The sequence below is a fragment of the Mytilus californianus genome, unplaced genomic scaffold, assembly GCF_021869535.1.
Source record: "Mytilus californianus isolate M0D057914Y unplaced genomic scaffold, xbMytCali1.0.p SCAF_8, whole genome shotgun sequence".
NCBI lineage: Eukaryota > Metazoa > Mollusca > Bivalvia > Mytilida > Mytilidae > Mytilus > Mytilus californianus.
The window spans coordinates 86,775,684-86,789,535 of NW_026262734.1; the positions used below are offsets into that span (position 1 = coordinate 86,775,684).

General features: G+C 32.2%; 1 protein-coding gene across 1 annotated transcript; it reads right to left on the reverse strand.

Moving 5' to 3' along the window:
• Nucleotides 1-910: 910 nt before the first annotated feature.
• LOC127710517 (uncharacterized) lies at nucleotides 911-12,689 on the reverse strand. The gene is made up of 5 exons (XM_052216444.1): nucleotides 12,658-12,689; nucleotides 7,843-8,057; nucleotides 6,473-6,739; nucleotides 1,886-1,960; nucleotides 911-1,417 (listed from the first exon to the last, which is right to left on the reverse strand). Exons 2-5 carry the CDS (start codon nucleotides 7,910-7,912, stop codon nucleotides 921-923), a joined length of 909 nt encoding a protein of 302 aa, XP_052072404.1. The 5' UTR covers nucleotides 7,913-8,057; nucleotides 12,658-12,689; the 3' UTR covers nucleotides 911-920.
• Between the last annotated feature and the right edge of the window lie 1,163 nt (nucleotides 12,690-13,852).

Sequence of the window (13,852 nt, forward strand, 5' to 3'; positions counted from 1 at the left end):
AATGTATATTGGGTATTTATTTTATCTTTAGTACGGAAACATCTTTATGTCGTCTGGTATTCTGAAAATCATGCATGCACTTGGAAATGTTTTGTTAAGTGCTCGACTATCCATCATAATTCCAGGTAGATAATGAGGGTAAAAAATATAAACTAAGGAAATTGATATAATCCAGAAAAACTTACACAAACAAAATAGGCCATGAAAATTAGTTTAAAGGTATTGTGACTGATACCTGTCTGAGATGATCAATCAATAATCAATAAATTGGACCAATGTTATTGGAAAACATCATCTATACCTTACACGAGACGCAAAGTTCAACACGTGATTAGAGGTAAAAGTGAAAGGATAGTGTACATTCCAAGATCGATGTATGGACCAATTGATAATTCTACAGTATATATGATAATGGTTGAAAAACTTAACCTTGACAAAAAGTAAAATAACAAAGATACCGAACTCCGAAAAAAATTCAAAACGGAAAGTCCCTAATCAAATGGTAAAATCAAAAGCTCAAACACATCAAACGAATTAATAACAACTGTAATATTCCTGACTTGGTACAGGCATTTTCTTATGTAGAAATTGGTGGATTGAACCTGATTTTATAGCTAGCTAAACTTCTCACTTGTATAACAGTCGCATAAAACTCCATTATATTGACAACAATGTGTGAACAAAACAAACAGACAATATAGGCAAAAATGTGACATGTGTCGGGCCAACACGTTGACGTCATGATCAATATATGACAAAAAAGAATTTACCTGAAATGGGTAGTTATTGATGAGATAATAAACTTTTTAAAAAATTGGCACAAACCTCGAAAAAGTCGATGGTCCAAGACATTGTGAAAATAGGGTCGTATTCAAAGACGTAATACTCAATTTATTTTGTGTGTGATTTTATTTATCATTTTAACTAGAACAAACAACACACGTAACCTCTCTTCCGTCTACATACGGTGGACACGGTATTGCTCCGTTGCAATTTACCCTTACAGGATACAACAGCTTCTTATCAGTCCAGTCTGAATGTGATTTATCCAGTGCCTCTGGTGTCTTGTCTAGACATATATATTCAGACGCTGCCTCGTGATCAGGATAACCTGCATATAAATATCCATCATATTCCTTAACCAAGTTGCCATAACAATCTTTTCGTGCCGGGATCATAATTGTAGAAGCTTTCTTCATCTTTTGGCAGACTGAACAAGGAACTCTATGATGATCATACATATCTTTGTCAAACAGAGAATTGGGAACATTTATATCATGCGAATGAAACAATGCCCCTCCGATGAAAGGATTAGCGTTAACCTTTGAATCGTAAATCCCCCACTGCGGATCGTTGATTAGACAAAGATAGTCGACAGCTGATCCGGATTTGGTGTAAGATGAACCGCCGACAAATCCTAAATGAAAATAGCGCAGAAATGAAGATAGATATATTTTCTATTTAAATATTTGTTATGTTTAAAATTTCGGAAATAAATTTTATATTCAGGGAAGAGTCGAAAAGTGAACATATAACACGAGTGTTCTCTTTAATACAAAGGTTATTAAAGGCAATGATTCTGCACATATGTTCGCGTGTAATCTTATATTTTCTCTATGGTTTGAATAAATAGACAAATATTGATACTTTTATGCCCAACTTAACAATTTTACACTTTTTATTTTATATTTAAGACATTTAGTTTTTACATATTCTTTATAAACAGCAGTTGATAGATATCATGTATATATCTTGTATATAATTTAATATATTTGTATCACGAGTATAAATGCATTCCAGTTTGTTAAACTATTTTATAAAATGAGATTGTACTACTATTCATTTGATCTTTACTGTACTAAATGGTTCATCTTTTTACATTTACCTGAGTATACTGTCTTGGTGTCATCTGCAGTGCAGTTGGTTCTTCCCCATTGAACGTACGTAGTACCAATGTTTTCTACAATATATAAAGCCTGGCAAAATAATCGTTCAGCAAATACTGCGTTTGGCTTTGTGGAAATTCTGTTATCATACTTAGTTGGATTTAACCTTTTTCAATACGTTACCAATATTATTGTTTGCATGTTTGTATGAATTGTTCATATAGTGGCACTCGAACCACACCAAAGAAATGTTCATATAGTTGCACGCAAACCACACCAAAGGTAAAGGCAAAATAAACAAACATTTTAATAACAGAAATGCAATCTTTATTTATATAAAACATATACTAGTAGGAATAAATAAAAGCGTTGAGAAACCAATGCAAAACAATTTGATACAAATAAATATACTAGCAGCAAGTGATATCAATTATTGACAGCTATCATCTCACTCACAAATTGTCAAAAAAAAAAGAAATGAAAGACTACTGAATTTTTCAGTTATCTGGTAGAATTATGAAAGCGAGTATCAAGTATCCAAAACATGCACTTAAAAATCTTTTCATTTTGGTACAGAATACATTTTATGATAGTTAACCTACATTTTGCAGTTCTGTGTAAGTAAATAAAAATAAATAAAAGAACCAGGACCCAAAATCTAAATCCAAATGCTGTACGCCCTGGGAGATTATACGAATTTGTTTTTCTAGTGTTACCATGTAGGCACTTAATATTGAATTATCATTATTTTACAGTAAATACTATTGTCTCTGTTATTGTGTAATTAGTTTACAAGATTGTCATTTCATTTCATTTATCATTTTATTCTATTTTTCTACTTCTTGATTCATAACATGTTTACAAAGGCCAAACTGTGATGTTTAGATGAAAAACAACAATAATGCACATTAACCTTATTTCTTTTACGCGTCGTGATTTCGTGTCATGAAATAATACATCATATTCTATATTTTTCTTTACTTTTGTTATATACACGTATACGAGTATATGATGTCATTAAGGTAGTTCGGGGGTTTGAATTTACGCGCCGTATGCGCAAGTGGTTACGCAATGATATCTTAAGTCATACTTATTGTCGTAATTAGCCATCACAATAAATTTTAATTATTATGATAATCATTTTAATTATAATACATCAAGGAAGAGCTGAATAATTCAAAACTGTAATTGCATAACTTTTTATAGTTTATTGTTGCAATATTCACCATGACCAATACAATAGAGATACATAGATATATTTACATGTTAAAAATGTGCAGTGTATATTAAATGGAAGACCTTAAAATATAGGAGAGGAGGGGGATGTTAATTGAGAGAATCCCCTTCATCGTTTTTAACTCTAATGAAATTACACAAATTTCTAAGCTTAGATTGTTTAGATGTATTCATAAGTTCCCTGAACTTAAGAATATTACAACTTTTTGTGAATTTGTTATCTCGGTATTCTATTCCTTCTGGTGTAAAAAAATTGCATTTGAGTAGATAATGGCATTCATCACCAACATCGCAATCTTCGCATAAAGAACAGGTTCGATTTTTTCTATTCTATGCGGCTATATATATATATTAAGATTTACATAATAAAGTGCAAATATGGTCAGTTTTGGTTGATGCTGTCAAATATGATCAGTTTTGGTTGATGCGGACAAATAATTTTGTTATATGAGTCCATCTGAGATATCAAAATTACTGAAATTAGTTTACGATTCAAATTTTTGAATAAGAAGAGGACATGCTGGCACTATAAACTGATGCGAGCATAATTTTGTAGTCAGTGTTTTCCAATATTGCTGTCATTTGTATTATACAATCCATCCTGATATAAAAATATAGGTGATTTACTTTGCGGCTATTAAGATTTACATAATAAAGTGCAAATATGGTCATTTTGGTTGATGCGGACAAATAATTTTGATATACCGGTCTGTCTGAGGTATGAAAACTACTGATCATTTGTTTATGATGCAATATTTTGAATAAAAAGAGGACATGCTGGCACTCTAAATTGATGTAAACAAATTTTGGTAGTCATTGTGTTCCAATATTGCTATCATTTGTATTATACAATCCATCCTTACATAAAAATATCAGATAAAAAAGAGCAAATATGGTCAGTTTTGGTTGGTGCGGTTAAATATGGTCAGTTTTGGTTGATGCTGTCAAATAGGGTCAGTTTTTGGTTGATGCGGACAAATAATTTTGTTATATGAGTCAGTCTGAGGTATGAAAACTACTGATATTTGTTTCTGATGCAATATTTTGAATAAAAAGAGGAAATGCTGGCACTCTCAATTGATGCGAAAAAAAAATTGTGGTCATTGATTTCCAATATTGTTGTTATTTGTATACTACAGTCCCTCTTGACATAAAATGATAACTGAATTACTGTGCAGCTACATAGATTTACATAAAAAAAGCAAATAAAGTCAGTTTTGGTTGATGCGGTCAAAAGATTTTATTACACGAGTCAGTCTGAGGTATGAAAACTACTGATATTTGTTTCTGATGCAATATTTTGAATAAAAAGAGGACATGCTGGCACTATAAATTTATGCAAACAAAATTTTGTGGTCATTGTTTTCTAATATTGCTGTAACTTGTATATTACAGTCCCTCTTGACCTAAAATGATAACTGAATTACTGTGCAGCTATATAGATTTGCAGAAAAAAAGAGCAAATAATGTCAGTTTAGGTTGATGCGGTCAAAAGATTTTTGTTAAACGGGTCCGTCCAAGGTATGAAAACTACTCGTAAACAGATATCATATTTGTTTACGATTTAATATTTTGAATAAAAAGAGGACATGCTGGTACTATAAATTGATGCAAACAAAATTTGAAGTCATTGTTTTCCAATATAATTGCTGTCATTTTTACAATCCATCGTTGCCTAAAAATATAACTGTATTTCTGCAGTGTGCGGCTACATGTATATAGATTTACATGATAAAGAGCAAATATGGTCAGTTTAAGTTTAACTTAAAACATTTGTTTATAATAGTGGATTGGGAAACAAGTTATTACATTTGGTTAATGAGGTCAAATAATTTTGTTATACGTACGTGTCATCCTGACTCCCGGAATGACAAATATAAAACAATTCAAATGATAAAACTAACGGCCTAATTTATGTATAAAAAATGAACGAAAAACAAATAATTTATGTAACACATCAACAAAAGAAAATCACTGAATTACAGTCTCCTGACTAGGAACAGGCACATTCATGCAGAATTTGGCGGGGTTACACATGTTGTCTTGATTAAAAATCTGAAATAAGACCGGCAAAATAGCAAAACTCTATATAAATCGCTATTTTGCCGAAGCCTTATATTTAAGACAAAGAGTTCTTAAAACTTATAAATCAATTCTAGCCGTAGAATTTACAAATCAATTCTAGCCGTAAAATTTATAAATTAATTCTAGCCGTAGAATTTATAAATCAATTCTAGTCGTAGAATTTATAAATCAATTCTAACCGTAGAACTGTTCTAGTCGTAGAACTGTTCTAGAAGTAGAACTGACCAAAGATTTTGGTACTAATATTTCAATGAATGTACTATAAACATAGAAAAAATAGCCAATTTGAGCATGTTACAACTTAGAAATTATGTGGTAAACCAGTCAATAAGGGTCATTATACAGAATTCATGAAAACGTTGAAAATATATTTATAAACATACATCATGGGAAGTGAACGTTTGTGCTATTTCTACATTTAAATGCATATGCCATCTGACATACACGCACAATGGTCGATTATGGATCTGCATGATGTAGGATCCTAAGGTAACTAATTTAGCAAAAACAAACAGTATGGAACACAACATACATGTATTATTCTATATTGATAGATTAATGTTTAAAGAATATTAAACAATAGAAAAACTCCCGTTTAATCTATTTAGAAGATAAGTTTTGCTTCATGTAATTTAATCAATGAATAAACCTCAAAGAGAACAATAGCTATTGTATTTATTCAATGGGACAATTGAACTGACAAAAGTTTAAATACCTTGACCAAGAGAGATGACTCAGTAGAAGAGTTTCATTTGGTTCGCAATAATATGACATGTCGACTGCAATATCTGACAATTGGACTTAAATATCTCGATGAGTTGACCTAAATATTTGCCATGTTCTCTTAAATGTAAGATGTGTTTAAAAGTTTTGGTTTTTTACATGTACCTGTTTCAATAAAGTTTCCACCAGAGACCAATAATGTTATAAACTGCAATTCACCCTTAGGTCTTCAACAATTACCAATGTCCATAGTGTAAAGTCAGCTCAAAATATATAGAGAGTTGTACTATTTCCTTTCGTGATTATGTAATGAAAGTTGACTTGTAAATACACTTTTTACTAGTGCGTTGGGCGCAATACGTTCTATTTACTAAGATATGATTAGTTTTGACAATATTAAATGACTGACCTTAGACTAAGCGACAAAATGTGCATTCCCCACATCGGGCCAATTCCAATCTCAAAAAGTGTTTGATGATTATACATATCACATCAAACATTACATATTATGTATATCAATGATTTGACAATAAATAACAAACCTTGAATTTCAGAATTGGCCTCAACACACTTCTCTTGTATAATTCCTCCTAATTTTGCAGTAGCCTCGTCCACTTTCTTGTTGACACTGCTAGCAGCCAATTCTTCCATGGCAATCTTTACACCGTTTGCTATCTCTCGTTCAATGTAAACTTTGATCTCTGCGTTTATGGCGTTAGCATCTAATTCGGCTACTAATGGTACATAAAGGGTGTTACGTATCGGAACTGGATTCGTTGAAACATTTACGGTTACTTTCTGCATTGATCCTTCATTCCCATGACAGTGGGGTGTACAAGAAAGTTATAAAATTAGAAAGAAAACGTACATTTTTGTACCAATTAACTACTCGAATGCACACCTTTCAGATCAGTGGTAAAATACCGAATGACATATAAGAAAAACTTGAAAAATATTAACACTGCTGATTAAAAAAACTACACATCTTAAATTGATGTCACTTCAACGGATCTGGCATACAGGAAAACATTTACAACTGTAAATATTGTTATGACATTTTAATAAGAGCAGAAAAAACTTGAAAAATAAAAATCGGATAAAAGTACATGAATTCCCTCCCCTATGGTGTAATAACCACACTCGTGGAACGGTTCGGTTCAACGAATAACAAAACGAAATCAAACATCAAATCATGTTCAAAGGAACTTTTTGTTCCATTTTTCTTCTCGTTGTTACAGTTTTATCGTTTTATAACTTTTGAATTGTTTTATGATTATAACGCTTTATTTTCATGGTTAGATTAGTTATATTGATTTCATGTTGATTCAGAAATGCACATTGTGGAACGATATTTTCCATGATTTAACAAAACCACACCAAATAAAAAAATCTGAGAAACCAAAACAATAAAATAAAAAAAAACTAGTCATTATACATATTGGATATAAATGAAAGAAGGCTATTGTCATTGAGACAGCAACATAATGTGTACAAGATTTATCAATAAAGCGCTTTAAGACTTAAGATTACCGGTACTCGTAAATGCATATCAGCAATCGTAGTCGAATGGTATCATGCACAGTCCGAAAACGATTGTGATTACTGAAAAAATGATCTCAAGTTCCAACCCCGAAAGTGCTGTACGTTTTTGAGAGGTAAAACGTTGTTGAGTTAAAAGTTTAAATATCAGTTAATTTCGATTTACAATGGATTCTTGCAAAATTATCTACTGTTAGAATAATGACTGACATCATAGAAATGGGTTAACTTTATATTTATATGTTTATACATATACATAGTTTTTTCCATATTCTCAATTTTGTAAACCCGACCCAGACTCCTAAATTGTTAGCAACGTGAAAATAATAGGCAGAAGTAGGAAAGGTACTAATAATACAGTGCTATTACTTACCCGGATTTCCTGATACTTCATGAGTACAAACCAACATAATTAATATTGCGATATTAGCTACTAATTTCATGATAATCACTGGATATCGAAAGAAAATACTCTGAAATGGATCCTAGCCACAGGTATGTACTGAATTCTGCAGAACTGATGATGATTTTATACTTATTTTTTGGATTTTTTTTTATGTTATTATAGTTAAACGTTTCCTTTGTTGACTGAAAAAAAAGAAAACAAACATATGAACATGTTTTTCTAGTTTGAAACCAAGTATTTAAAATAATATCAATTAGCAACTTGACGACGGATGCAACATGTGGAAGATGATCTTCTTACCCTTCCGGAGCACCTGATATCACCCCGAGTTTTGGTGGGTTTCGTATTGCTCAGTGTTTAGTTTTTTGTGTTATTTTGTGAACTGTTGTTTGTCTGTTTGTAATTTTCTTTTTTTTAGACATGGCGTTGTCAGTTTATTTTTGACTTTTGAGTTTGAATGTTCCTTTGGTATCCTTCGGCTTTCTTTTTGTATCTGTCTAGACATTTAAATCATTTGAGATACACATTTTTTTAATTGAAACAAGTCAAATTTGTTTTCAGCAACGCAAGGATTAGTATCAAAATCAGCTAATACGTTTTCTTATTTCTTTTAATCATTGCCATATTATTCATCATAATGTATATTAGAGTGTGAATGGGGTCCTTCGTTTCTATATGTTTTAGAAACATTTAAGGCAATCTTTCTCTATTCGTTATTTATTCTGACCATTTTTTTTCTATTCTTTATACTTAAGCATACTACTATTCTCTATTATTTATATTTCAGCTCCCCATAAATCTTTATTCTCTATATTTCAGCACCCAATTATTCTTTATTCTTTATTTTTTTGCCCCTTTTATTCTGTACATTTTGCCCATTTTCCCTATTTGTATTTTGTAAACCCCGTCAATGCCCTCGTATATAAGTATTTACCTCAAAGTATAAAATAAAAGTCATACCTCCGTTACAGTACTAGTGTAGTAGACAGAACCAGCCAGGTGAAATTCTTATAAAATTCATTTCACCCAGTTTGTTAACTTGTGCGCTAGATGATGCAAACCGACGAGTTTTTGTTATGTCGGATTGATAGTCGACGAGTGAACGGATGTGACTATCAAATAACCGGAACGTAAAAACGACTACTAATGTCTGGATGCGCACAATTTGATTGTTCAAGTCCAATTTAAACCAATTGTTATATCCTCTGGCAGATGACAAAGTAAATTATTGCTAATACTTGGCAGTTGTCAGCCGTGTATTTATACAAATATAAGACATCACAATAGACCAAGTGATCAACCAACCCTCAACTCCACCAAAACAACAGACGCACAAATAAAGACTAAGAACGAGAAATATATTGTCCAAATAGCCGGACTTGGAATAGGTAGAATTGAACCAGTTTTACGTGCTCACAAACCCTTCCTTTGGCTACTAGTATCTAGACCATATGTCGTAAAACAAAACACCATACTAAACACCTACATGCTGCAGACACCACCAGGACGATCACTAAATTGAACAAGGGATCAAAATACGGCACATATTTGGAAAGGAGGGTTCAAATGTGTTCACTGCTTTAAGAGGCTAGTCAAATTGTTGGTTGAATTCTGTCTATCAAGAAGAAGAACATTTCCTACAAGATTCGTGAAATCTTATATAATTTATATAAAATGATGCAGCTTTTTTTCTTATGGTCTATTATAAGAATCTGCATCTACTATTAGCATAATAGATTTGACGTAGTTGTTTGAGATGCGAGGGACCAGAGCGGGGCAAAAAAATTTCTCGTCCAACTTCAACAGTTTTGTTTACAGTGAATTCTTCATTAAATGTCCTGCATGCACATTAAATCAGATTTTTCAGTTTCATAACTTAAATGGATGGAAGGTGCAATAATGGATTTTGCATACATACTAGTGTGACTATTTCTGAGCTATTAGAGCCAAAGTGGTTTTCTTACTACTATGTTTATCTAACAACTTCATGTCTCTTGTGGTTTATCGTGAAATGTTTTTAAGAAACTGTACCTGCCATCAAGTAACAAGAAGTGATCAGGAAGGTCGCAAACTAGGATGATACTATTGCATCTGCGTGTCTGGAAATGCTGCTATTGTGGATATCAATGGATTAGGAATTTCCCGCAATTTGTTTGTTCGGAAACCCTCGGTTGTGCATATGATATGTATGTATCTCAGATTTTTTCTTAAAGATTCAAAGATACTATCGTGCACAAATTAATTAACAAAGGATGGAAGCTTTGCATTTGTACGAAGAAACAAATGATTGGAAGTTCCACTAATGAGAAGGCGTGTTACGGATTTTTCAGTCAATCCTAAATAGTTACATGACTTTTCGCCACTTATGCGCAATTCATCTTTCTGGTAGCGTGATTTCCAGCTACATTTGCCCAGAACTCATTTACGGTTAATTGTTAGATAACGTACTAAGACATCACACTACCATGATGTCGTTGTTCACACCCAAATAATGCAAGCAAACAATACAAAAAACTCAAAACATCAAGACACGTAAACATGTGCTTAATTGGTTTATAAAAATGAAATGGACATACATGACTGTGGAGTATACCATTTCTACTAGCATAATACTGTTTTCTGTCCTCTCGAATTTTCAGTATTTTTGCTATCAAAATTTAATTTGCATCTTGTTTTTATAAAATAAAGTTTGCACCTTAAAAAAATGTATTCATTACTAGACAATTTTACTCGAACTCGTAGCCCAAAAATTCAAGGTGCTAAGCTTTTCAATCGAAGCAGTGTAATATTGAAAAATTCAACTACCTGATATTTCATGTCAGCAAAGAAGCTTTTAAGCAAATCACATTTAAAATTTGTATTCAACTGGGGTTCAAGGTGGCAGGAGACTTCATTTTGAAATTGTAATATTTCTCATTTATGACTGCTGTTCTCACGTATGTTTGGAGGTCAATTATGTCCTCAATTTGACAGTTCTGAATTTGCGATTAAAAATTATTTTAATACGAATTCAAATTAAATAACTTCGATTCTAACTCGAACTATAGCTCGAACTCTTAGTCGCATTCTCGATTGTTGACCATAGTACTCAGGAATTAGATCGTTATTTTTTGTTTAGCATAAATCGAAGTTGTAAAAAAGGTTAAATCATGGTAAATCATACTACTAACATCAGTCTAGAATATATAATCAAAACCAATGAAAATCGTCTAACTATGACGTACTTCAAACCAAGGTTTTAGTTAAGTTCATCAGTTCTGATACTCAATAACAATTATTTTGTACAGTATTTTATACGCTGAAATTAAAAAAAAAATTGATTGTTTAAGAAATACTTCATGGGGTTTGAAATTAATATATTGACTTTATCACAGGTTGTCACTTAAAACTAACTGTGTTATCACAAGAAGCAAAACTAATGAATTTTACCCAACACTGGATTAAAAGAAAGTAAATGAACACATTATTAATATTGACGTAAACGACGAATTAAACAGAATAAGTGAATGTGCTTAAACGATTAATATCAATAGATTTAGACAGGATGGACGTTGGATGTGTATCGCTTCCAAGACCTATATCGATATCCATTTCAATAATATTTTCTTGATTAGTAAATTTGAGAATGGAAATGGGGAATGTGTCAAAGACCCAACAACCCGACAAAAGTAGAAAACAGCCGAAGGCGACCAATGTGTCTTCAAAACAGCGAGACAATCCAGCACCCGAAGGCGGGCTTCAGCAGGCCTCTAAACAAACATGTGTACTACTTCAGTGAAAATGGATGTCACACTAAACTCCAAAACATATAAATGAACTAAAATTAAAAAAAAAAAAAAAACGATTAACAAAGAGTCTCCCGACTTGGGACAGGTGCAAAATCCGGTGGGGTTGTGAGATCTCAACCCTCCCCCTATACATCTAGCCAATGTCAAATAAACAAACACACAGTAATACGCACAGTAAAACGCAGTTTAAAAGAAGTCCAAGTCCGAAGTCAGAATAGGTAACAAAAGAAACTAAGCAAAATTACAATGATATATAAATCAAAAAAGGACTACTAGTGCACATATCTAATGTATCATCGTATGTTTAAGTATCCTTGTTCTGACGACTTTCTAGTTTTTGTTTACTACACAATGCTCACTTTATTACGTCAGAGTTTTGAATGTTTACGCCAAGTGGCCGCGGGTAACTCATTTATAAAAAAAACATACTCCATAGGAGGTTAATTGAAGCAGCCCAAACATGTCATTTATTTCCGATCAGCTAACTTTCAATATATTCGTACTTTACCACGTGTGTAGACAAAAAGCGTTTGAAAAACATCATATTAGAATACTGAAGTATACACTAGAGCTTGGGTAAATTTCAACCTGTCCATAATGGGAAGCCCACTCTTATCTATTACACCCATCCATAATGGGAAACCCACTCCTATCTATTACACCCATCCATAATGGGAAACCCACTCCTATCTATTACACCCACCCATAATGGGAAACCCACTTCTATCCATTGAAATTTATCAAAAGAGTCTATAAAAATATTAATTACAATGGCTTTATTATTTTCCAAGATAATGTATAATCAATTCCTAGGATCTAAAAAAGAGATGCAATTTCAGTCAAAAATAAAATGTTTGCTCACTCCTAAACTGTGAATTCTTTTTCCTTGTATTTACTTGGTTTGGCAGTTTAATTCATATACGACTAAATCAATTTTGTTTTAAACTTTCCTTTATAATAGAATAATAGAACTATAAGAATATTTGAAATTTACCTTTAGTGAAAAATGTAGAACACTCTTTTCTGTTTTCCAGTGAATGCAAGCTTAATGCTCGTGTTGAATTATTTATACTAAATGGTGTCCAATAGAAACAACGATAGCACAATTCAGCCTTAAACCACTCATTCAATGAAAAATTGTACAAATAAAAAGTGGAAAAAATCAAAAATTTAATGGATTTTAAAATATTTATCAGAATCTTTTTCATTGGTTAAATGTATCTAGTGTAAAATATTGTTTATGGTATATCAGTTATAAGGAGTATGTTTAATTTTTTGGATAAAACATAAATATTGATATCATACATTTACAACTGAAAAAGGGCCTCGGTGGCCAAGTGGTCTATGTAGTTCTACTACCTTAATCTCTAGCCAGTCAACACTGAGGTTGTGAGTTCGAACCCCGCTCGTGCGGGTGCATTCGACTCCAATCTTAATTGACTAGGATTGTCAGTTTTCCTATCGAAGGTCGGTGGTTTTCTCCGGGCACTCCGGCTTCATACACCAATAAAAGCTAGCCGCCACAAAATATCCCAAAAGTGGCGCTTAAAAGATGCGTTAAAACACCAACAATCAATCAATCAATTACAACTGAGAAAAGATGAAAATGCACTTTCCAACCAGTATAACAACTGAACATACACATCATATACAAAAGTCTATCATTTCTTGAAATATTTTTTTCTAAACCATTTCGGTGTGCCTGATGAAAGTAGTTATCAGAAAAAAATAGGAAAACCTTCTACTGATTTGTCTTTTTTCGAAATGGTCTTTTCTGTATAAAAAGTAAAATTTACACATTGTCGCACTTTGGAATGTGAATTTTAACAGGGGTTTTAAAAAGAAAAGCATGTTTACCTTTTCATACAGAAATAAGGATATGTGGTATGATTGCTAATGAGACAACTATACATCAGAGTCCAAAAAAACGTGCCAGTAAGTAACTATAGGTCACCGTGCGGTGTTAAACAATTCAAACGAGAAAAACCAACAGCCTAAGCCAATTAAGATAGATTCATGGTATACCGCCATCTTGGATTGTACAATCTCAGTACAAAAATGGCCTAGTTATTTGCCCATATCTGAAAATTTGGAGACAGATTTGCAATTTTAATGGTTAGATTGTTTATTTATATAGAGAAAACTTGATGATTTATTGTATTATTCAAAATATTTAAACAAATATCAAA